Raw genomic sequence first — 25,488 nt, 5'->3', positions numbered from 1 at the left:
AAAAGGCCGGGTGATAGGGAAAGATTTCGATTAGGTTAAATCATGGTCGCACAGACATTCCGAAATCAGATACTGGATTGTAAGGCGTATCCAGGGGTAGGTATAGACTCAGAACACAATATAGTAGTGTTGAAGTGTAGGTTGAAGTTTAAGACATTAGTCAGGAAGAATCAATACGCAAAGAAGTTGGGTACGGAAGTACTAAGGAATGACGACATACGTTTGAAGTTCTCTAAGGCTATAGATGCAGCAATAAGGAATAGCTCAGTAGGCAGCACAGTTGAAGAGGCATGGACATCTCCAAAAAGAGGCATGACAGAAGTTGGAAACATAAACATAGGTACAAGGAAGGTAACGGCGAGGAAACCATGGGTAACAGGAAGTACAAAAATGTTCAGGGAATCTCAGGAATACAGGAATAAAAGTCGCTGAGGAATGAAATAAATTGGAAGTGCAGGGAAGTTCAGACAAAATAGCTGCATGAAAAATGTGGAAAAAACGAAAAAGAAATGACTGTCGGAACGACAGACTCAGCATATGGGAAAGTCAAAACAATCTTCGGCGACATTTAAAGTAAAGTGGTAACATTAAGAGTGGAACGGGAATTCCACTGTTAAATGAAGAAGAGAGACCGGCTGGGTGGAAAGAGTACACTGAAGGCCTCTATGAGGGGAAGATCTGTGTGATGTCATAGAAGAAGGAACGGGAGTCGTTTTAGAAGAGATAGGGGCTCCAGTATTAGAATCAGAATGTAAGGGAGCTTTGGAGGACTTAAGATCAAATAAGGCAGGAGCGATAGTTAACTTTGCATCAGAATTTGTGAAATAATTGGGGGAAGTGGTATCAAAATGAATATTCACGTTTGTGTGTAGAATGTATGAGTCTGGCGATATGCCATCTGACTTTCGGAAAAATATCATCCACACAATTCCGCAGATTGCAAGAGCTGACAAGTACGAGAACTATCGCACAATCAGCTAAACAGCTCATGCATCCAAGTTGCTAACAAGAATACTATACAGAAGAATAGAAAAGAAAATTGAGGACCTGCAACATGACGATCGGTTTGGCGTCAGAAAAGGTAAAGGCACGAGGGAGGTAATTCTGACGTTGCGGGTGATAGCAGAAGAAGGTTTAAAGAAAAATCAAGACACGTTCATAGGATTTGTCCACTTGGAAAAATTTTTCGACAATGTAAATTGGTGCAAGATGTTCGAAATTCTGAGAAAATACGGGTAAGTAATAGGGATAGACGGGTAATATACAAGAGGGAATAATAAGAGAGGATGACCGACAACGAAATGCTCGGATTAAAAACGGCGTAAGACAGGGATGTAGTCTATCGCCCCTACATTTCAATCTGTACATAGAATAACCAATGATGGAAATAAAAGAAAGGTTCAGGAGCGGAATTAAAATTCAAGGTGAAACGGTATCAATGAAACGATTCACTGATGACATTGCTATCTTGAGTGAATGTGAAGAAGAATCATATGATATGCTGAATGGAATGAACATACTTATGGGTACAGAATATGGATTGAGACTAAATTGAAGATAGACGAAAGTGATTAGAAGTTGCAGAAATGAAAACAACGAGAAACTTGACATCAGAATTGATGGACACGAAGTAGATGAAGTTAAAAAATTCTGCTACCTAGGCAGTAAAGTAACCGATGACAGACCTAGCAAGGAGAACATCAAAAGCTGACTATCAGTGGCAAAAAGAGCATTCACGGCCAAGAGAAGTCTACTAGTATCAAACCTAGGCCTTAATTTGAGGTAAAAACTTCTAAGAATGTTGTATTGTATGGTAATGAAACGGGGACTGTGGGAAAACCGGAACAGATGAGAATCGAAGCATTTGAGATGTGGTGCTACGGAGAAATGTTGAAAATTAGGTGGACTGATAAGGTAAGGAATGAGGAGGTTCTGCGCAGAATAAGAGAGGAAAAGAACATGTGGAAAACACTGATAAGGAGAAGGGACAGAATGACAGGATATCTCTTAAGACATAAGGGAATGACCTCCATTGTACTAGAGGAAGCTCTAGAGTGCAGAAACTGTAGAAAAAGACAGAAATTGGAATACATCTAGCAAATAATTGAAGACGTACGTTGCAAGTGCTACTCTGACATGAAGAGGTTGACACAGGAGAGGGGGAAAAAAAAACATCAGTCCTACTCCTATGCTACCGCAAACAGACATGCCTTTCCACTGCTGAGACCATTGTGCATGATCATGAGGGATGAGGTGAAGATCACAGGATGAGTCACCTCAAACATGAACATTCTACTGAAAAAGTTCAACACCAACATGGAACACAAGCACAATGTCACTCCACCACCAGTCGGGTCGTCCAACATCCAGAATTACTACACACCACCAATGGTGAGTACGGTCCTGCAACACATCAGCTCTACTAGAACAGCCCAACACCAAAACACAATGTTCACTGGCTACATCGCCAACAATAGCAATGTCTTACCACTGCTATGTGTTACTGCTGTGAGCACCACGGAAAAGAGGGATGTATTGCACTGCAGCACGATTGTTCTACTGTACTGGCCCCAGAACAGCGTGGAGCCCATTCCCTGGTCTGCTGGCTTACTGCTGACGGAGGCAAGGTGTTCGCACTGTACATATTGCTGTGGACCACCACTGGCGTGTGTCTCCCTGTGACACAGTCCCTCTACAGCGAGAATACAATACTACCATGGGGATAAATGACGTGCGTCCATTAGGTGAATCAGAGATCACATCCTTCTAATAGGATAGCAGAAACGATCCTCAAAACTAGTCGAGAATCACTTACGTCGCTCTCTCATACAACCTTGAATATGTTACACGTTGAAACATGATGAGAATTAGTAACTCCATGCCAACTACGATAGATTCCAAAATCATAGGCCATGGTAATCCCAGAAAATGATTCTCCCACATGACATCAGTAGATGACTTCTGAAAAGCATTTGGTTCAAGATCTTTCCAACGGTTATTAACGGAAGTAGGATAACAAGGTCTATGGACAGAAATTTGGGACTAGAGAGAATTTATTGTTAGGGAGGACGCAACACGCCATGTTGGATGGAGAGTTATGGACAGATGTAGAAGTGCCAGGGAAATGTGATGGGACATTTGTTATTAATTTCGTGTTCTATGATCACATTGTAATTCTGTCAGAGACAGCAAAGGACTTGGAAGAGCAGTTGAATGGATTGGACAGTGTCTTGAAAGGAGGATATAAGATGAACATCAACAAAAGCAAAACAAGGATAATGGAATGTAGTCTAATTAAGTCGGGTGATGCTGAGGGAATTAGATTAGGAAATGAGGCACTTAAAGTAGTAAAGGAGTTTTGCTATTTGGGGAGCAAAATAACTGATGATGGTCGAAGTAGAGAGGATATAAAATGTAGGCTGGCAATGGCAAGGAAAGCGTTTCTGAAGAAGAGAAATTTGTTAACATCCAGTATTGATTTAAGTGTCAGGAAGTCATTTCTGAAAGTATTCGTATGGAGTGTAGCCATGTATGGAAGTGAAACATGGACGATAAATAGTTTGGACAAGAAGAGAATAGAAGCTTTCGAAATGTGGTGCTACAGAAGAATGCTGAAGATTAGATGGGTAGATCACATAACTAATGAGGAAGTATTGAATAGGATTGGGGAGAAGAGAAGTTTGTGGCACAACTTGACTAGAAGAAGGGATCAGTTGGTAGGACATGTTCTGAGGCATCAAGGGATCACCAATTTAGTATTGGAGGGCAGCGTGGAGGGTAAAAATCGTAGAGGGAGACCAAGAGATGAATACACTAAGCAGATTCAGAAGGATGTAGGTTGCAGTAGGTACTGGGAGATGAAAAAGCTTGCACAGGATAGAGTAGCATGGAGAGCTGCATCAAACCAGTCTCAGGACTGAAGACCACAACAACAACATGATCACGATATCAATGAATAAAAATCAAGCCACCTTATAAAAATGTCTTGGTGTAACAAACTGCGGGGATGTAAAAGAGAATGATGAAATAGGCTTAGTTGTAGTAAAGCAAGTGATGAATTTAGGTTGATTGGTAGGACACTGGGAAAAGGCAGTTCTTTTAACAGCGATTACTTATAAAACGCTCATGAGATACATCCTAGACTATTGCTCAAGTTTGTGAGATCCTTACAGAATAGGACTAACAGGTGATATCGAAAGTACACAAAGAAGGGCAGCCGAAATGGTCAGAGACTGCAACAGGCAGGACTATTTGAGCCGCTGCAGTCAGATATTTCACGTCGTCGGATGGGCCACATGTTCCCGATAACCATCCAACCAACATTCACCACAGCTTGCCCTCCCCATTTCCTCTCCATTTACATTGTGTCCAAGGCGTTGTAGCCCATCTCCACATCCACCCTGCCCACATTAATACCAGACTCTGTGAAGAACAACACAGCATCTAGTGGAGACAGAAAATGATAATGCATGCGCACTCCCGGAGTAGATGACTTCATCCCAGTGAGTCACCAGCCCACACCCTGTAAGGCAATCACGAAGATGTTGCCATCATCAGAGGACTACTAGAGCTGTTTGGAGGACACCCTTAGCCCTGCACTTTTAATTCCTTGGCAGGAATCCTAGAACTCCTTCCTCTATTGCGTGAACCTACATTGCTCTGGAACCTAAAGTGATCTTCCTTTAGGTTGGCTTCTACCAGCAGTCTTTCCATTATTTTATAAATAATTCATGTATTTTGCGTCCATAACATATTCAAATGATAGTTCTGTAATATTACATCTGTCGCACCTGCATTCTTTGTAACTAGGTCTTTTACAATGATGAGCCAAAATATTATGATTCTCTGCTTAATAGCTTGCTTGTCCATATTTAGAACGAAATACATCACTGATTCTGCGTATCAGGGATCCGACAGGTAGTTCGTTGTATTGTGGCGGTATGTGTCATAGGTCATGTAATTTGCGTAAATAACGAGTTGCTGATCGGCGTCCGCTGTGATGGTGCCCGATAACGACCCATGTGGGTTCCATAGGATTTACATCAGGCGGATTTAGTCGCCGAGACATCAACGTGAGTTCATAATAATGCTCCCCAAGCCGTTGCAGCGCGGCTCTGGCTCTGAGACAGGGGAGACAGATGACATCGTCGTCGGAGAAGACATCAATCATGAAGGAATGCAAGTGGTTCACATCTGTCAGCGTGTATTAGATTACTACCATAGGACCCATGCAAGCGCAGAAGAACGTTTCCCATAGCATAATGCTGCTCCCACCAACCCGTCACTGGGACACTGCACGTTTCGAGCCGCTGTTCACCTCGATGAACGGGGTTTGTGGAGACGCCCACCGACCCACTGTGGCAAAAACGTTTCCATTGGTCGACAGTCGAAACCCATTGGTCCGTGCACACTGAAATCGTAATTGACGATGTCGCTGGGTCACATGTGAACACGCATGTGTGGTGAGCTGCGGAGCTCCATGATCAACAATGTACGACGAACGGTGTGCTCCGAAACACTTGTACGTGCAGCAGTATTGTGCTCTTTCGGGAGAAATGCCGCAGGTCACCATCTATCCTACTTTACACGGCATACAAGCCTCCAAACCACAGCATGGACGACCGACCTTTTAGCACCTAGTGGCAGTTTTACTGTCTTTCTACCTCTTTCTGTAGATGCCCACGACAGCAGCTCGTGAACATTCGACCGGTTTGCCGTTTTCGAGATACTCGTTCACATGCTCAGCAAAATAATAATGTGACCCTTGTCAAAGGCGCTTATCTCAAAGGGTTTCTGTTGTGAAGTAGCAAGACAGCCAAGTCACAACGAGAGGAAGCCGAAAGGCACGCGCATAAACTCACGCAGGCTGGCGTGAGGTCTGAAACAGGATACGTAATGAATGCTCTAAAGAAAAGTACGTAGCTGCTGGAATACTTAACTTTAATCCACAATTGGTGAACATTGGTCTTGTTGATACAGTATTATCATCTCAATATAACTTGGTGATGGCGCCTTGCTAGGTCGTAGCAATTGACTTAGCTGAAGACTATGCTAACTATCGTCTCGGCAAATGAGAGCGTATTTGTCAGTGTGGCGTCGCTAGCAAAGTCGGCTGTACAACTGGGGCGAGTGCTAGTACGTCTCTCTAGACATGCCGTGTGGTGGCGCTCGGTCTGCTATCACTGACAGTGGCGACACGCGGGTCCGGCGTATACTAATGGACCGCGGCCGATTTAAAGGCTACCACCTAGAAAGTGTGGTGTCTGGCGATGACACCACAGTTTCCCCATTTGCAGCCCATATCTTCGCTAGTGTGATCACCCGTCCGCGTCTGCTTACATACTTTTTTTACCGCGTCACGTGCCCACAACGCCACCTCGCACCATCCAACTTCGCGGTGAGCAGAGGTCATAATGTTTTGGCTGATCAGTGTACATTATTCCTAATGTCTGAGTGTTTTTGGTGTGATACATTTATGTCGCCTATTCCAGGTGCCTCATTTCGGCTTCACTCTTTCAGTGCTCTGACAAATTCCTCTCTCATTTCCTAAAGATCCTATACGGCTACTGACCCAGGAAAGTGCAGCGGAAGGAAGGTGGAAAGACAGAGAAGAGAGGCCGTGATCATGTACGCAGACGTGCCGCTGGTGCTCACCTGTGCCCTGCGCGGCGGCCACCATCATGGCCTTCACCTTATCCAGACACTCGGACCAGCCGCCCCCTGGGTCCTGGAGGGACGGCTCCATGTCTGGCGAAGAGATGAGCTCCAGGTGGCTCTGCGCTTCCTGGAACACCTCCTGCGGGCAAAAAAAAAAAAAAAAAAACCAGGCGGCTGCAGGCTGTCCACAATTACAAGGGAAGAGGCATCATTATACAACTCTGTTAAGTTGCATTCATCCTGGCAACTTCAAAATTCTTGACAGTAGATGCTTGAAGGCAGCAAACTATTGTACGACAGCACTTTCCACAACTCTGCAAAATTCGTGGTTCCTAGAATGAATGCTTATTCTGCTGCGGAGTGAGCGCAGACATGGAACTTCCCCTGGCAGATTAAAACTTTGTGCCGAACTGAGACTACAATCCAAAACCTAATTTCTTGTGCAAGCGCTCTACCAACTAAGCTACCCAGTCACGACTCATGTCCCGACCACCCAGCTTTAGTTCCGCCAGTTCTTCATCCACTGCCTCCCAAACGTCACAGTAGTCCTCTGGAAACATCCGCCAGGCTGTGGCTATGTCATGTCTCCTCACTGTCCTTTATTAGAGGAGTACTGTCCTGCACGATTTGTAGAACTTGTATAGGGAGGTAGGAGATGAGGTACTGGAGGAAGTAGAGCTGTGGGAGTGGGTTCTGAGCTGTTATTGCATAGATTGTCGGTAGAGCACTTTCCTGCGGAAGGCAGTTCCAGCATGTAGTCTTAAGTTGCCAAGGATGTTCGTGGATACTGTCCGTCTCATTTGCTGCTCCGTTATGACCGCTCTTATACATTTACAGTGCAGTTCAAGTCCAGAAATTTCCCGAGCCGGTTCAAATGAAAGGGTGCTCCCCAAACCCCGAAGTCACGCAGTCGAAATTCTGGTCAGTGTAAAAAAGTCTGGTATTCGTAGATAAGAAGAGCAAAGGGAAAGAAAAAAGGTTGTTCAACAAGCGGATTCCCACAGTTTGCTTCAACGCAACTCTCATCTCAACTAAAATACCTTTTTCTTAACGATGAAAAGATGTTCTACATATGCTGTGGCTCACACCACATCTTTCACTGACATACCATGACGTTGAGGTCGTATACCATTTACTTACGTACAGAAATCTGGTGGTTCTGTGCAGAGGGTAAGTTAAAAGTCCTCCATGGTCCATTATTGAGCCGGCCGGAGTGGCCGTGCTGTTCTAGGCACTACAGCCTGGAACCGGGCGACCGCTACGGTCGCTGGTTCGAATCCTGCCTCGGGCATGGATGTGTGTGCTGTCCTTAGGTTAGTTAGGTTTAATTAGTACTACGTTCGACTGATGACCTCAGAAGTTAAGTCGGATAGTGCTCAGAGCCATTTGAACCACCCATTATTGATTCCTCTTTGTCCATGGAAACAGCGATACATGCAGGACTCATCAGGGGTCTGACACCCTTTTGGCCCACCAGTGTGGGAAATTATACAGTGGTCTACATCCCCAAATGGGTTCTAATCCCTTGGAGGACAGCAGCACTTCTGTCGGTTTTTGTTAATTTCCGTTTTGTGTTCTTCTTTTAGTACAGAATCCGTGTCTCCTAAGCTTCTTCGACGTTTTCTTTCATCAGGAGCCATTACCGATATGTTATTCGCAAATGTAAGCAACTGTATTCTTTCCCAGTTTGTTCTGATAGCTTTGCAGTAATCTGTGCCTACAGATAAGGAAACTTCACATTCTTGCTCCCTTTTCCGTATTACTTATTTATCTTTGCTATTGCTGTTTGGTCTGTATATAGTTCTGAAATGATTCTTCACTAAGATTAATTATTTTTAGAATTGTCATTAGTGGTCCGCATGCGGCTCGGGGTGATGCCGTTCATAGCTTGGCATCCTGTAATAGCGATAGTGGCGTCTCGTTTTCTTAGTGTGTTCACTGGCGCCACTACGTTTGCTCGCCTTGTCTGTCCGTGAGTGGCAGCAGCAGCGCTTATCGATTTCGCGTACTGTGGTACCACCTTTGGAGCGCCCCCTAGTATTTCCGGGTCGTCGTGCGTCGAGTGAATTGTGTTGGGACGGAGCAGCAGTGTGGGCCGGACAGCCAGTACTCGCCCGACCACTGGCGACACACGTGCACTGTCCGACGGAAGGGTGTGGTCGCGAGAGTGCACGACCACGTCAAAGACGGGTTCAGCGAGTTTTAGTTGAATTGACCGTGATATTCGAGTAGTGCAACTTTCAATCGCGCGCGCCCGTGTGTGTGTGTGTGTGTGTGTGTGTGTGTGTGTGTGTGTGTCCGCCCATCGAAGTGACCTCTTGGCAATAAGTTGTTAGTCAACGATTTATACTGGGAACTTTCCCCTGCCTGACTTCAGGGGGCACAACCGTTGGTTGGTCGTTCGGTCAGTCTTTGCAGCGGACGACGTGCATTTGGTCTTCCGACCGCTTCTGGGTTCTCTGTGTTTGTGCCGACTTATAATTCGTCCGTGTTGTTTCACATCCGGCATTGCAGCCACAATTATGAATGGAGGACTAAATGTCTATTCTCCCTACAACTGCCGTTCAATATACCCGAAGAACAATGATTGCTACGTAAAATCTCAAGAGGATCTGGACGGGGTGAACTTCTAAGGCAAACTAAAATTATCTTCTCGGACGAATTCTCAGTGACACATTAGAAAATCACTCGAAGCCATGAACAGAACATTACAAAACTAGCGAGGAAGGTCTGAAGTAATGGAAGGAGGTCTACTCATGCTCTCAGGAGATTTTCGACAAACACTCGCAATTATCCCCAAGTCAACACCAGCAGACGAGATCACTGCATGCCCTAAAAAAATCACATCTCTGACCACAACTACAAATAATGCCACTAACAAAAAATATGAGGGTTGAACTATCGAAAGACGAAACAACAGCTCGTTTTGGTCACCAACATTCACAAATATGCGAAGGCACCTATCTACTGACCAGCCTACCGGCCTCATCAAACACCAAAGTGATTACTGCAACACAGCTACTACTGAAAACGAACTCATCGATCAAATTTATCCAAACATTGTTCAGGACTGTACCAATAGCTCTGGTTATTTGAAAGGGCAATTTTGGCAACTAAAAATAATATTTTCGATGATATCAGTTTCGGCATTCGAAAGAAAGTGCTCGGCGAATAGAGAATATACAAAGTGTGAGCGTCCCTACAGAATTTCTGGACTCCTTATAAGTACCAGGAATTCCGTTACACAAAATTGTATTTGCGATCATACTACTCAGAAGTCTTAACTCACCAAAACCTTGTAATGGAACAAGGATGATCTTTAAACAGCTATGTAATAACAGCATCGAAGCCGACCTTATCACTGGAAAGTACAGACTATTTACGCCGAGATTGCCACAGATCTTTACTGAACTGCGATTTCAATTTGAAAGACTGCAGTTTCCAATCAAATTAGTCTATAATATTAGAATTAACAAAGCTTGGGGACAAACTTTAAAATATTGCGGCATTAGCGTCAAAGACCCCTGGTTTTAGTATTGTGAGTTGTTGGTGGAATTGTTTTCTCGGATCCGTGTATGTCTTGTGGTTTTGAATGAGCAGTTATTTTAATGCTATCTGCGTACTGGATTTGGAGTGGTTGCGAAAGGACATCAGTTCGGCTTCGGACAGAGCAACGAGGAGATCCGCAGCGCGGGGGCTGGCGGCGTGCGGGCTCTGTCGGACCGAGGAGCTGTAGCCGACGACCGAACCCAGGACGTTTGAAGTTGAGTGAACCGAGTCCAGTACTGAAACCTGTACTGTTTGACATTTCGCTGTTGTTTGCATGTTGCTGCTCCCAGGGGTCGGCGAGACCAACCGTAACGAGTCTGTCACGTTGGCAGAAGCTCCTTGATGTTAGTATGGATTTAGTATTATTCTTATTAGCGAAGTTGAACCAGTGGTATTTTCTGCCTTGTGAGCGCTAATATCCCAGTCACCTGACCTGGAAGGTACTTTTCCGGTAGTGTACCTTACCTCGTCGTGTTGATGCTGTCCCACACGGCGTGTAGTTCGACAGCTTCTTGAATTGTACTGTGCATACGTTTTTGGGGGGTCTACCATGGTTCTAGTGTTTCCTTCGGCTTTGGGTGTGTTTCTGAAGACGTGATGCCGTCCGTCTCTTCGCCCTTGCCTAAAAATATTCCATCGTTGTGCCGGTGATTGGACATTAGGCGGATTCAGAATGAGATTTTCACTCTGCAGTGGAGTATGCGCTGATATGAAAGTTCCTGGCAGATTAAAACAGTGTGCCGGACCGAGACTCGAACTCGGGATCTTTGCCTTTCGGGGAGCAAGTGCTCTACCAACTGAGCTACCCAAGCACTGTAAAGCTGTGAGGACGGGGCGTGAGTCGTGCTTGGGTAGTTCAGTTGGTAGACCACTTGCTCCCCGAAAGGCAAAGGTCTCGAGGTCGAGTCCCGGTCCCGCACACTGTTTTAATCTGCCAAGAAGTTTCATTAGGCGGACTGGTTAGTCGGTCGGTAGGCGCTTGAGCTACTCCTAGTGTGTTTTGCCATCCTGTTACGTGAGTACAACTCTTGACTGCCTGTCTCACCTCTTACACGGCTGTAGCCACCTTCCTCAGGTCGATCCTGGGAGCACTGTCTGTGGATCACTCCTTCTTATTTGCATAAGTTGTCATAATTGTTAAAAATTTGCCCTAATGTTTTAGCATGTTATTGCCTTCCCCACTTGTAATTCCTTCAGCCGTTAATTGTTTGTAAAACTGCTTTTGGCCTTCAGCCAACAAACAATTTTCAATTATGTTTTAGTGAGGCCCTCAGTTGTCACTATAGCTTGTTACAACTTATTAAGATTATTAGACAGGGTTTTAGTGTTTTTAAAGTGTAATTGTCCACCTTATTGGTAATTCAGACCTTCAACCGTTGTGTATTTTTGAAATTGCTTCTTGCCTTCAGCCGACGAATAATTTTGAACCTTCTTAATCAGGCCTTCAGCCGTTGATCGTGTGTAACACTGCTTGTGGCCTTTGGCCGACAATAACTTGCAATTCTTCTAATGAGGCTTTCAGCCGCTAGTGTAGCAAAATCTTTTAAAAATCATTGTTGGGAGTTTGTTTTTTAAATATAAAGTGTATGTGTTTTCTGTGCAACCAACGGTAACTCATTAGGCCCCGTCCACACCTTTCCTGGTTTCCCTAAGTCCCACGTCTCAATTAGTCTATTCCCAGGTATTATTACTTCGAAAAAGAGATAAGGCAATGCGTATCGTTTTTAGCAGAGCACCAGTCAAGTAAATAGTGAAATAATTGAGACGATCGGAGCTAGATAATGGTAAGCGAATTTAAGTAAATTTTACACGCGTAACATATGAAGCTTCAAAATTTTCGTACTTCAGCTGAAGGAGAGAAGAGGTATGTTTACTGGATTGTGAGATACTACATATCTTAAAGTGTTGTTGTCACATGAAACAAATATTTTTAACTACTGAACGTAGTGAAAAACAATATTAAGTACAAGGAATACATATAATCTCGTGGCTTAACATTGACTATCACCAGAATTTCAGTGCTAACGTTTGGCTTCACTGATTACATTTTACGTTGCTCACAACGTAACCCATGTTGGACTTCACACAGTCAGGAATAAGTCATGTCCATGGTATACCGCAGGAATACGGAGGAGGTGATCCACGACATGAGACAATTTCTTGTGGCACATAGGAGTAGGCCTATTGATATTTTGGTGTTAAGGTAAGAATCCACGATTTCCGTATAAGACGGCCACGCTTCTTGACGCTAATTTCACAGAATGCTCGGTGAATAGTATGCTCCAGAAAAACTGAACTGGGGTTTGCGACCATAAATTTGAACACTACAGCTTTTGAAAAGTTAACCAGATACCGATCAATTTCTTTTTGTTGTGTTTGGAGTTGATTTTTCCTCCTTACAAACAAAAAAAAAAAATGTCGAAATTATTAATAGCATCAACTTACGAAACTAAACTGAACAATACAGTAATTTAACAACCATTTGGTGACAAGCAACAGTAACTCCTACAGTAAGCAGCTAGTGGTGCCCGTCACAAGTGTAACAATGGTTTACAGTCAATGGGCCCAGATAAACATCTTAGAAATTATATCATAGTTAGGGCTTCATTAAATACTGGCTGGGGTACCCGCCTTCACTCAGAGAGCTGATATGAGATTGTGTGGCACTTGGAATAAAACGATAAACATTAAAGTATAAGAGGTAAAAAATTTTTGGAAACTGTTGTGACTTGGCAAGACAGCCAAGCCACTATGAGGTGAAGCCGAAAGGCACGCGTTAAAGCTCACGCAGGCTGGCGTGAGGTCTGGAAAATGACAAGGTCTTTATAGTAGTAAAAATAGTACGTAACTTCTGGAATACTTAACTTTAATCCATAGTTGGTGAACTTCGGTCTGACGGTACATGCATCACAAAATAAATAGCAAATGATAATGGCGCCTTGCTAGGTCGTAGCAAATGACGTAGCTGTATGCTAACTATCGTCTCGGCAAATGAGAACGTAATTTGTCAGTGAACCATCGCTAGCAAAGTCGGCTGTACAACTGGGCCGAGTGCTAGGAAGTCTCTCTAGACCTGCCGTGTGGCGGCGCTCGGTCTGCAATCACTGATAGTGGCGACACGCGGGTCCGTCGTATACTACCGGACCGCGGCCGATTTAAAGGCTACCACCTAGCAAGTGTGGTGTCTGGCGGTGACACCACAGAAACAAATGCTAACTATTTACAATACTTGTTTATAAACAACGCTTTTCATTTTGTTATGCGTATATATATGTACAAATGACTCCAATTTCCTACTCGATAACAAACCATGTATAGTTGACCGTCAGAGAAGCAGGGTCTTTGAGGCTAATGCTGCAATATTTTAAAGTTTGTCCTTGAGCTTTGTTAATTCTAAAATTATAAGCTAATTTGATTGGAAACTGCAGTCTTTTAAATTGAAATGGCAGTTCAGTAGAGATCTGTGGCATTCTCGGCATAAATAGTGTGTGTCTTCTGTACTTTCCAATCATAAGGTTGGCTTCGATGCTGTTATTCCATAGCCGTTTGACGATCATCCTTATTCCATTACAAAGTTTTGGTGAGTTAAGACTTTTGAGTAGTATGATCGCAAATCAAAATTTGTGTAACGGCTTTCCTGGCATTTGTAAGGAGTCTAGAAATTCTGTAGGGACGTTCACACTTTCATCAACGATTATCGATCGATTTATATATTTTCTCTTCACGGAGAATTTTCTTTTGAATATGGAAACTGAGATGTCGAAAATATTATTTTTAGTTGCCAAAATTGCCCTTTCAAATAACCAGTGCGGTAGTTGTGAACAATGTTTGGATGAATTTGATCGATAAGTTCGTTTTCAGTAGTAGCTGTGTTTTGTAGGAATCACTGTGAAGTTTAATGAGGGCGGTCGTCTGGTCAGTAGATATGTACCTTAGCGTATTTGTGAAAGTTGGTGACCAAAACGCGCTGTTGTTTCGTCTTTGGATAGTCTAACCCTCATATTTTTTGCTGGTTGCAGTATTTGTAGTTGTGGTCAAAGATTTTTTTTTTTGTGGGGGCATGCAGTGATCTCTTGACTTGGGGATAACTGCAAGTGTTTGTCGAAAATCTCTTGAGAGTATGAGTAGACCTCCTTCCATCACTTCAGAGCTTCCTCGCTAGTTTTGTAATGTTCTGTCATGGCTTCGAGCGATTTTTTTATTTGTCATTGTGAATTCGTCCGAGAAGATAATTTTAGTTTGCTTAGATGTTCTGCCCGTCAAGATGCTCTTGAGATTTTACGTAGCGGACTTTTTTTTCCTGCTATATTGACCTGTAGTTGTAGGAAGAATGAGCAGTTCGTCCTCCTTTCATAAGTATGGCTGCAATGCCAGATGATGTCAGCGTAAGTGCAATGTGTTGTTTAGCACGTATTTCCGCCAACAGTGGATTTATTAGAAACGTTTTCCCGATGCCGCCTGGTACGTCCAAGTAAATAATTCCGCCAGTGTGGTTGTCGGTCCGCTTCATGAGAAGGTTGTCCTTTTGATGATCATTGAGGAGTGGTTTGTAGTGAGCAGTGTACTCAAGTAGTTAGTTGATGAAGCTTTTTTTCTTTATAATTTCGTAGCTGGGCAGACGGGTAGCATCTTTTCGTGGTGCTTGCATCCCAAGTTGTACTAAGGTCTGGTTGTTTATTGCTAAACATTTATCTTCTAGGCGAATGAGTGTTTCATTGAAGATGTTGTATTCGAAGGTCAGTTCAGGATGAGCTTTCCAGATCTGGTACAGTATGTCATCACTCATACTCTGTTTGTAGGAGTCCAATAGCTATTTTGGATTCGATGGGTTATATGTTGTTAGAATTATGGCGAATAAGTCTCTCATTTGTTCAGCAGAGGCTGTGAGTGTGGTTTCCTGTAGTGTTCGTTCCCAGTGGTTGTGGTTATGCAGTAGCCTTAACTACAGTAATGTTTCTCCGCACGTCTGGCATAGGTAAACGTCAACAGTCTTGAGAGCTGTGAAACTTGTTGGTCCCCGTATTACGTGTAGCAGCATCCAGACATAGAAATATTCGGCGTTGTTCAGATGTATTGCATATACTCGGCATATTGAGCCAGATTTTATGATTTCTGCATGATCCTCCACTGGAATACCTTGTTTTCGACGTTGAAAGATTTGGTTTGTTGTGTTCCAAGTATAATAGGTAGGAATGTCGACATATAGTAATGTTTCCGAGAACGGATCCACTTGGCTCAGTTGGTAAAAATTTTTTAATCTTGTGTTCTGAGGTAGCCCGCTTGCAGTTTTTCTGGCGGTGTCTTTCGTAAAGTAAGCTCTCTGTCCATTCTCGAAATGTACTGCTATATGTTGCACGGCTGTTTAGCGTTCATGTATGGGAAAACTGAAAATCAGTCACGCTGCTTCGTTACTGTTGTTATATCTTCCCGTTTGGTAGATGAAGATCTCGTCGTTTCTGTTTTGTTGTCCGCTGTCTTCGGCTATTTGAAATACTGCCCTGTCATTGCCTTACTCCACATACTTACAGACATTTTTAACGGATATCACTGAATTGTAGTACGCTACGTTTATGTGTACTTGGAACATTTTGGAAAGCAGTGTGTTATGTGGTACTACCCACTGATTATCTATTTCCAGTTCGTCGCTGTTCCGCATTCTATTTTTACCGTGAAGCCACAGTTTTTGGATGATCGTCTTCTGTATTTGGGATAGCCATCAACTCCAGTTTGAGTGACATCCAAGTAGGGTTTCTTGTATTTTTTGTCCATTTTCCATCACTCATACGTGGCGAATTGGGGTTTAGTGGCCTGCATGGTTCGTGATTCATGTTTTTCACTAGTAATTTGAACAGTTCTGGATCTTCTTGTCGATATCCGTGGGATGAATTGTGTCGTGTAGCCGTATGAGATTGTGTGAGTGAGATATTACTCGTTTTTGGCATTCGATTGTGTACATCCAGCATCTAACGCTATTTTTGGATGAATTCAGTAAATATTTTTTTTATCGGTAACGTTGGGCTATTACGTCGTGTCGATGCAAGTGGGTTTGTCCGTATCTTAGTTGTCTTTGATTTCTGACCACGGCGGGTTGCCTGTGAATGTTATGAAGAGGTCAGGTCGCCCATATTTTATTATGTAGGTCATGGCATCTCAAGTGTATTCTTGCATGTGTCTCGGACTTCCTATGTATGATGAGGGCAAGATTACCATTGTTCCAATGTCGTCAGTGTTCCCGTAATTTATGACTGCGTCTCTAAGGTGGATGTACTCTTCCGTGCATAGTTTCTTCTGATTTCTTATGTAAAGCATCCGTTCCGCTTATGTTTTTGTATACATATCTACCAGGAAATGTTGGAATAAACGTCGAGTTTTGAGAATCTGATTGTATGTTTCATTGTCTCTGATCATTAAGTGGTAAACATAGAACTCCTTGGAAGAGAATTTTTCTTTGTTTATACGCCTTTTTCAGGTTGCACTCGTTTCACATTCGAATGATGTCCGTCATCATCGTGCAGAAATGTTCATGGTTATTGGAGGGCATCATATAAACGGTGTGTATCTGGAATGTGTTGTAGTCCTTCTCTTTCTCGTTGTACAATTATGTCACGGCTTGTGTTTTCATTATGCACAGTTACGATGGCGACTTGGTCCATCTGAGGTGCATTAAATCTACGTTCGTGCTCTCCATGTGGTCATTTGTCGGCTCGATATATGAATTTATAGTCAACAGAAATCATTCGGTTGGTCAAATGGCTCTGAGCACTATGGGACTTAACGTCTGAGGTCATCAGTCCCCTAGAACTTAGAACTACTTAAACATAACTAACCTAAGGACATCACACGCATCCATGCCCGAGGCAGGATTCGAACCTGTAACCGTAGCGGTCGCACGGTTCCAGACTGTAGCGCCTAGAACCGCTCGGCCACCCAGACCGGCGAAATCATTCGGTCTAGTGCTGTTTTGAATTTGTGAATCAGACGATTGTATTTGTGTAAGATCCTCTGTACATCTTGGACTACTTCTCATATCAGTCCACAAATATTTGTACATCGTTGATCAATTTCTGTTTCTTCATTTCCGATAAAATATACTTGCAGAAATTTATCATCTTAGTTGGGTAGCGATAATAATGATCTCGTGTTGTGATACATTTGTCCTTGATGTAAAAAAAAACGTAATCGATTTCATCTCTGTTGGTACTGACCGAAGTGACACCGAAAGAAGTCATTTGGAAGCAAGCGTTGTACGAATTCATATTTTGAAGAAAGTGTTTTAGTTCTTGAGTTTTCCCGTTCCTTCGGAAGTGCTTCCAGTGGTGGTAATCGAAGACAAGACTCCAAGACAACCAAGGAGAATCGTACGCTGGTTGCAGGCCACGTTCACCCCTGCATGACGCTCATGGTTCCCGACGCCAGTGTCATTTTTCGACAAGATAATGCGTTACGTCACAAGGCCAGGATCCTGATGGAGTGATTCGAGGAACACAGTGGCGAGTTCCAGTTGATGTGCTGGCCCGCCACCTCGCCATATTTGAACCTAATCGTAAACATCTGGGACGTGACTGGACGTGGTGTTAGGGTTCATCGCCCCACTCCCCGGTATGTACGGAAATTAGGTGACTTTTGTGTACAGATGTGGTGCCAACTGCCCAGCGACCTACCGAAACCCCATTGCTTTCATCTCAGGACGCGTCGCCGTTGTTACCCTTGGCGAAGGTGGACATACCGGCTGTTAGGCAGATGGTCATAATGTTCTGACTGGCCAGTGTTTTACATCTCTTTATTACAACTTGAACAAGAAATAGTTAACTTTGTACTCATTAATGTTCATAGGAATGTCATGAGTATTTAATACTGTACTGAAGATTAACGTATCGCTTGATACAGAACAATATATTAGTCTCTTCTCGCAGAGTACGACTGACTATAAACTTTTATGCAGAGATGCATCTGACACAACTATCCCACGGCTGGCTCGGTAGAGAGGCGATGCGGTCGTCTTCGGCGATGATTGCTGACTGGGCTGAGCAGCACTCCGCTCTGACATAAGAAAGCGAGCCGATGCGGCAGCGCAAGGAGACTTTTCTGGACGTGTCTACGCCACCGTCTCTCATACGCCATTGCTTCAGGCAGCGAATGAGTTTGCTTGTGGTTCCGTCCCGAGGTACTAACCTTGCCTTGGAACCTCGTCCTTCGACGACACTACACCACGCTCCATCTTAATTGTACTACTACATGTCATTAAATCATGGCAAGTTATTCCTAAGCTGTCTTGCCATATGTTTTTGCCAAAGCTCTTCCTAACCCTATTAGGTCCTGTGACAAAGCTGTAAAGTCGCTGAGCGCGAGCGAGCCACCTCGTAACAGCAACTACTTTCTGTGGTCAGGGATTCCGTTTCTGCCATATTTGTGTGTTTGACGCATTGACACAAAGTGCATTTGGTAAATATATCAAGGACAATGGGGAAACATATGGGACTGAAGACTGAGTATGTAGAGAAGCTGTAACACTATCACAAAGTTGTTTAGAAGGAGAGACAGCATTGGTCGTATTTTTTTGTTTTATTAACCGCAAAATCGATTTTCGGTCACTTAGTGACCATCCTCAGTGCTGTAATATGCAATTTAAATTGGTAGGCTTAGAGCGATCGCTCTTAGCTTGTTGACACCAGTGCCTACCAATTTAAATTGTATATTACAGCACTGAGAATGGTCACTAAGTGACCGAAAATCGATTTTGCGGTTAATAAAACAAAAAAATACGACCAATGCTGTCTCTCCTTCTAAGTATATCCATTATGTGGTAGTGTGCACAGGACACTTCATGGAGTCGCCAATCAACAAAGTTTTTTACTCTGAGTATTATATTTTGGAGATGATAAATAAAATGAGATGATAAATAAAACTTCATGGCTACGCTTCGTACAGCTCACCACAGTGGCTTGTACCTTCCGTACGACAAAGTATCACCGCGCGCTCTCGATCTGAGTCAGAGTGGTTCACGGAACATTTTACGGAGAGTAATGTGCTTGCGCAGTTTGCAGGCTACCTGACATCACTCCTATGTGGCATACATTGGGTCGCCATGAAGACATGTTACGCGCCATGGCCTATCTGGACCTTCCCTGCCAACTGAGCGCGACGGCTGAGTACTCGTGTGCCGCGGTGTCTCCCCAACGGTATCCCGTGGAGTCCAGATAGCCGTCGCTTGTTCGGAAGCGGATACTACAAAGAAATCGCTCGTGGCCGTATTTGGAATGGTGTAGACCATCATTGCCGATCCGTAACGGATCAGATGAAAATTCGCAATATCTTTACATCATGCTCTAGGAAGAAGGGGGGGGGGGGGGGGGGGAAATCATTCAGGACTTGTAGAAAAATCAGGCAGCACCTTCAATTTATTGCTTTGGGGGTATCTTTTGCACGAAGACAGATGAAAGTCCAAAGAATCTGAGTTGATTGCATCTGTCGAAGTGATTGAAAACGCTGAATAGGTTTCAAGAAGAACTACGTTTTGACATAATTGCATTTGAAGTGACGAGTGAAAAGTTTTGTCAAAACCAGGACTTGTACCGCGGTTTCCTACACTTTGCCAACAGCGACCTCACCGTGAGACGCCATCGGCCGGCATAAGTTTTCGATGTCAGTCTAGGATCCATCTTATACGCCAAGGACTTATAACTCGCGCAAATAACGTCGCGTCGATGCAGCGTTGGTCGAGTCCATAGCCGAGTTCCGAAGGGGCGACCACCTACACCGTCTCTTGCCGACTTGCGCACTTAGGGAGCTCACGCTGCCATCGCTGTACCACATAATACGTCACTGCAGTCTGTGCAACACAGGTACAGCGAAAATTTTTCATAATCAGGCACGTGTGATTATATGTAGTACCATTAAAAGGAAAACAAGGAAGTAAAAATCTCGTTAAAAGCTGTTCTTGAGAGGCTGCAGGAACTGCTAGGTACTGCAGTCGATCAATAAACAGAGCAAACGAGAAGGGGGAAAGATTAATTTCCGAGTTATCCATCTTATCTTTATACATAAAAATTCAGCCTGCGTATAATTGTGCTCGCAAAACTCGAAAAGTAGATGGTCGATTGACTTGAAATTTTGACACTATGTTGAACTGGAGTACGAAAATATTTTTGCATAGCTGTTTGGCTCTGAGCACTATGCGACTCAACTTCTGAGATCGTCAGTCGCCTATAACTTAGAACTTATTAAACCTAACTAACCTAAGGACATCACGCACATCCATGCCCGAGGCAGGATTCGAACCTGCGACCGTAGCGGTCGCTCGGTTCCAGACTGTAGCGCCTAGAACCGCACGGTCACTCCGGCCGGGGCATAGCTATTTCTTTAACAATGTAACATGTAAATAAATACAGGGTAACAGTCAGTGAACCGTATGAAACAAAATAACTCCTGAACGGTTTGCGTTAGGACGTTCAAACTGCACGGTTGGCTGCGGGCAACGATTGGAATTAGTATGCGCATGCGCACGCCTCTTGTTGTCGGCCATTTGCAGCTGAAAACGACACGGGACAGCGCATTTGGGGGACTGAAAGACCGCATTTCGTGATCGAGAAGTATCTTCACCATCAACGGGTGACTGTGCGGTGTGCAGTGTCCAGTCACGGAATAACCGGTGCGATATTCCTTGATGGCACTGTGACTGCCGAACGGTACCTGAAGGTTTTGGAAGATGATTTCATCCCCATTATCCAAAGTGATCCCGATTTCGACAAGATATTGTTCAGGCAAGATGGAGCTCGACCCCATCGAAGCAGGAGGGTGTTTGATGTCTTGGAGTAGCACTTTCGGCACTGCATTCTAGCTCTGGGATACCCAGAGGCCACCAGCATTGGCCTCAATTGGCAGCCATATTCTTCGGATCTGAAAACATGCGACGCCTTTTTGTGGGGCTGTATTAAAGGTAAGTTATACAGAAATACCCCAAACTCATCGCTGAGCTGAAAACAGCCATTCAGGGGGTCATCGACAGCATCGATGTTTCTACATTACAGCGGGTCATGTAGAATTTCTCTATTCGCCTGCGCCATATCATCGCCAAAGATGGCAGACATACCGAACATGTCATAACCTAAATCCGAGTATCTGTAGTGACGTTTACAAATAAAGTGTGGCTCTCCGTAGTTTGTACCTAATTTACGTTTTTTTTCATATAGTTCAATAATTGTTACCCTACATGCACAATACACTGAAGAGCCAAAGAAACTGGTACACCTGCCTAGTATCGTGTAGGCCACGACGAGGACGCAGAAGTGCCTCAACACGACGTGGCATGGACTCGCTTACTCTGAAATAGTGCTGGAAGGAACTGACACTCTGAATCCTAGAGGATTGTCCACAAATCCCTAAGCGTAAGACGGGGTGGGGATCTCTCCTGAACAGCACACTCAGAAGACCCTGGAGCCACCCTGTAGTAATTTCGGACATGTGGTGTGTCGCATTCTCCTGCCCAAGTCCTTCGGAATGCACACTGGACATGGATGGATGCAGATAATCAGACAGGGTGTTTACGTAGGTGTCACGTGTCAGAGTCATCCCGAGTAACAGCAACTGCACGCGCCCCACACCATTACAGAGCCTCCACCAGCTTGAACTGTCCCCTCCTGACATGCGGGATCCATGAATTCATGAGGTTGTCTCCACACCCGTACACGTTCATTCGCTCAATACAATTTGAAACGAGACTTGTCCGAGCACCAACATGTTTGCCGTCATCAATTCCGGTGTTGAAGGGCCCAGGCGAGGCGTAAAGCTTCGTGCCGTGGAGTAAGCAAGAGTACACGAGTGAGCCTTCGGCTCCGAAAGCCCATATGGCTAATGTTTCGTTGAATGGTTAGCACGCTTACTCTTGCTGATGGCCCAGCATTGACATTTGCAGCAATTTGCGGATGGGTTGCACCTCTGTGACGCTGAACGATTCTCTTCAGTCGTCGTTGACCCGTTCCTGCAAGATATTTTTCCTGCGGCAGCGATGTCGTGATGTTTTACCGGATTCCTGATATCCATGGTACACTCGTAAAATGCCCGTAGGGGAAAATCCCCACTTCATTCACTGGACTCACTTTCGGGAGGACGACGGCTCAATCCCGCGTCCGGTCATCCTGATTTAGGTTTACCGTGATTTACCTAAATCACTCCAGGAAAATGCTGGGATGGTTCCTTTGAAAGGGCACGGCCGACTTCCTTACCCTTCCTTGCCTAATCCAATGAGACCGATCACCTCGCTGTCTGGTCTCCTTCCTCAAACAACCCAACCCCCGACCCCCACTTCATCGCTACTTGGGAGACGCTGTGTCCCATAGCTCGTGCGCCGACCATAACATCACATTCAGACTCACTTAAATCTTAGTAAGCTTTGTGCCAGACAGTTACTGGTTTCTGGTTTATATAGGCCTGCCTGTTTACATAGTCCTGTATTTGGCTTCGCTTGCCTGGGCCAATTTCTTTGGCGCTTCAGTATATGAAGGGGAAACTTTGTTGTCAAAAGTCTAAAAGAGCACTCCGCAGCACGAGCGGGTCTGAGGCACCAGGTATCGACCATACTGAAAGTCCCTAGTCTCCACGGGCGTCAATGCAGGCGCTGTCTCTGGCATCCAGACTGCGTATACTGTGCTGGGATACGTTATGCCACGCCTTCTCGACCTGTTCACGTACTTCTGTAACAGTTGTTGGCTGACGAGTTGCAGGACTCACTTCTCGTCCCATCATATTCCACAGGTGCTCGATTGGAGACAGAGATCGTTCTGACCTGGAGTGCGGCCAGTGTGCCTTGGACGAATGCATTCCACGTGGCAGCACTCACGTGGTCTACGTCTTAAGGGCAAACAGTCATCAGCTGCTTTCAGGCAGAACCTGCTTTCAACTCTGAAGACCACAGCACGCATCTCCCGACGGCACCAGGGGAGCCGTGCACTTCGATCCTGTGGCGTGAGAGGAAGACGGCAAGGGGAGTGTACGCCTGTGGTCCCACAGTTGATAATCGGTTCGCAACAGTTGGAGTTGGCGTGTCTCGGCTCACGAGCCCTCTTATCTGTGCTGGCCTTACCATACGACAGTCGTGGCTGGCTCGCGTCTGTGGTGCATGGACGTCCAGGACCTTGTCTAGATGTGTGAGCATGTTCACGTTACCACTGATATCAGAATCGTTGCACAACCGACGCAGAATGTCCAACTTGTGTGGCTATTCTCCAAAATGACCATTTTGCCACTCGGAGGGACACAGTCTGACCCCTCTCAAACTCGCTCAGCTGGCTGTAGGAACCACGACTGCGTCTCCGTGGCATGATTGCCTTTGCTTCACACGTTTGCACCATACTGAGCCTTCTGGCTGCGAGCATCCATTGGTAAATGGTAGACATAGATGACAATGTGTTAGCTACGCCACTACGCAGTCTGTCAGCAGACGACGTTGAAACCATTAGCGGTACATCTTATATCCCTCAGGTGACATATGCCATCATCGGATGAAAATCGACGTCATCTTTTCAAATAATTTTTTGCCGGCAGCGTATAATAGTGGAACATTGTTAGCAAAAGAAAAGTTGTATTTGTGTCTTATCCTATCGGCTTATGACTAGAATACTACTACAGGAACTGAATTAGCAACAACAATAAACGAGGCTGCAGGTCACAGAGAGGGAGGAAGACGAGATGCACAGCGAGGGGGGGGGGGGGGGAGGAAATGTTAGGGGTCTAACTGCAGATACGTACTAAAAAAAAAAAATAAAAAAAACAATGCATCACGAAGGAATTATCAGGATGGGATGGGACAGGAATCAGTAGATCTGATGTATGTGTACAAACAAATGATTATAATTTCAGAAAAATTGGATGATTTATTCAAGAGAAACAGCTTCACAAACTGAGCAAGACAGTAATGCATTGTCCACTCCTAGGCCTTATCCAAGCAGTTATTTCGCTTGGCATTGATTGGCAGAGTTGTTGGATGACCTCCAGAGGAATATCGTGCCAAATCCTGTCCAATTAGCTTGTCAGATCATCAAAATCCGAAGATGACTGAAGAGCCTTGCCCATAATATTGCAAACGTTCTCAGGTGAGGTGATTTACGGCGATCTTGCTGGTCAAGGCAGGGGTTGGCAAGCTTGAAGGCAAACTGCAGAAATTCTCACCGTGTCTGGGTGGGCACTACCTTGGTGAATAGTAAGTCCAGGATGGCTGGTCATGAAGGAAAGCAAACCGGGGCGCAGAATATCTACGACTGTAAGGGTGCCGCGACTGACACCAAAAGGGGTCCTGATATGTAAAGAATTGGCTCCGCAGACCGTCACTGCTGGATGTCTGGCCACACAGCGGGCGATAGTCAGGATGGTCTCCCACTGCCGTCTGGGACTTGTCCAGACACTTCTTCAGTCTGAAATCTCATTGAATGGAGTATATGAAGAGTCCTGCTTCGAAATGAGACCCGATGATCAGCGATGACATGTCTGGAGACGCCCTGGACAGCGGTGGAATACCAACCTGATGGTCGCTCGCTGACCTGCCTGAAAACCATGAGTGATAGTCCAGGCTGCCATTTTTGTTTTTTCGTAGCACGACCCGTTTGGTTCTCGTTGGCGGCACCCTTACAGCACAGCGATACGTCGACAATATTCTACGCTCCGTTCTGTTGAACTTCAAGGCAAGCCATCGTGGGCTTCCATTTCAGCTAGATAATGACCTTCCGAACACAGCAAGAGTTTCTACTGCTTGTTTTCGTGCTTGCCAAACTCTGCCTTGGCCAGCAAGACTTCAGGATCCCTCTCCACTGAGAACATTTGGAGCATTATGGATAGGGCCCTCGAACCACCTTGTTATTTTGACGATCTAATGCGGCAATTAGAATTTATTATTTTATTCATAGCTGTTATGTTTCAGCAACTGTAGTATTTACTTTGGAATATAATTCAGTCTTCAGTTGCAAATATATTTGTCACTATATCTCTCAGGAGGACATCCAATAACTCCGTCAATCAACGCCAAGCCGAAAAAGTGCTTTCATGTGGATCGTTGCGTTACTGACTTGCTCAATTTGTAATACTGTTTCCCTGGAATAAATCGTCCACTTGTTCTGAAATTGTAATAATTTCTTTGTTTATTCATGTACATCACATCTACCTATGGATAATTATTTCATAATTATTTTTTTTTGTGTTGGAGTGTTTTTTTATTGGTGGCTGAAAACGATATAGTGAACACCATTACATCACTATTTATTCCATTTTAATTCTAATTATTGTAGTTTTTAGGAG

General features: G+C 44.5%; 1 protein-coding gene across 1 annotated transcript in view; it reads right to left on the bottom strand.

Annotated features, from left to right (window-relative positions):
- LOC126419723 (protein qui-1) overlaps positions 1 to 25,488 on the bottom strand; it is a 918,484-nt gene that overhangs the window by 386,353 nt on the left and 506,643 nt on the right. The window contains exon 5 of the mRNA XM_050086903.1: positions 6,655 to 6,796. Coding sequence (XP_049942860.1) covers positions 6,655 to 6,796 — 142 coding nt within the window. The remainder of the gene's footprint in view (positions 1 to 6,654; positions 6,797 to 25,488) is intronic.

Source organism: Schistocerca serialis, chromosome 9 (genome assembly GCF_023864345.2).
Source record: "Schistocerca serialis cubense isolate TAMUIC-IGC-003099 chromosome 9, iqSchSeri2.2, whole genome shotgun sequence".
Classification (NCBI taxonomy): Eukaryota; Metazoa; Arthropoda; class Insecta; order Orthoptera; family Acrididae; genus Schistocerca; species Schistocerca serialis.
This window is presented reverse-complemented; position numbering and strand designations above follow the sequence as displayed.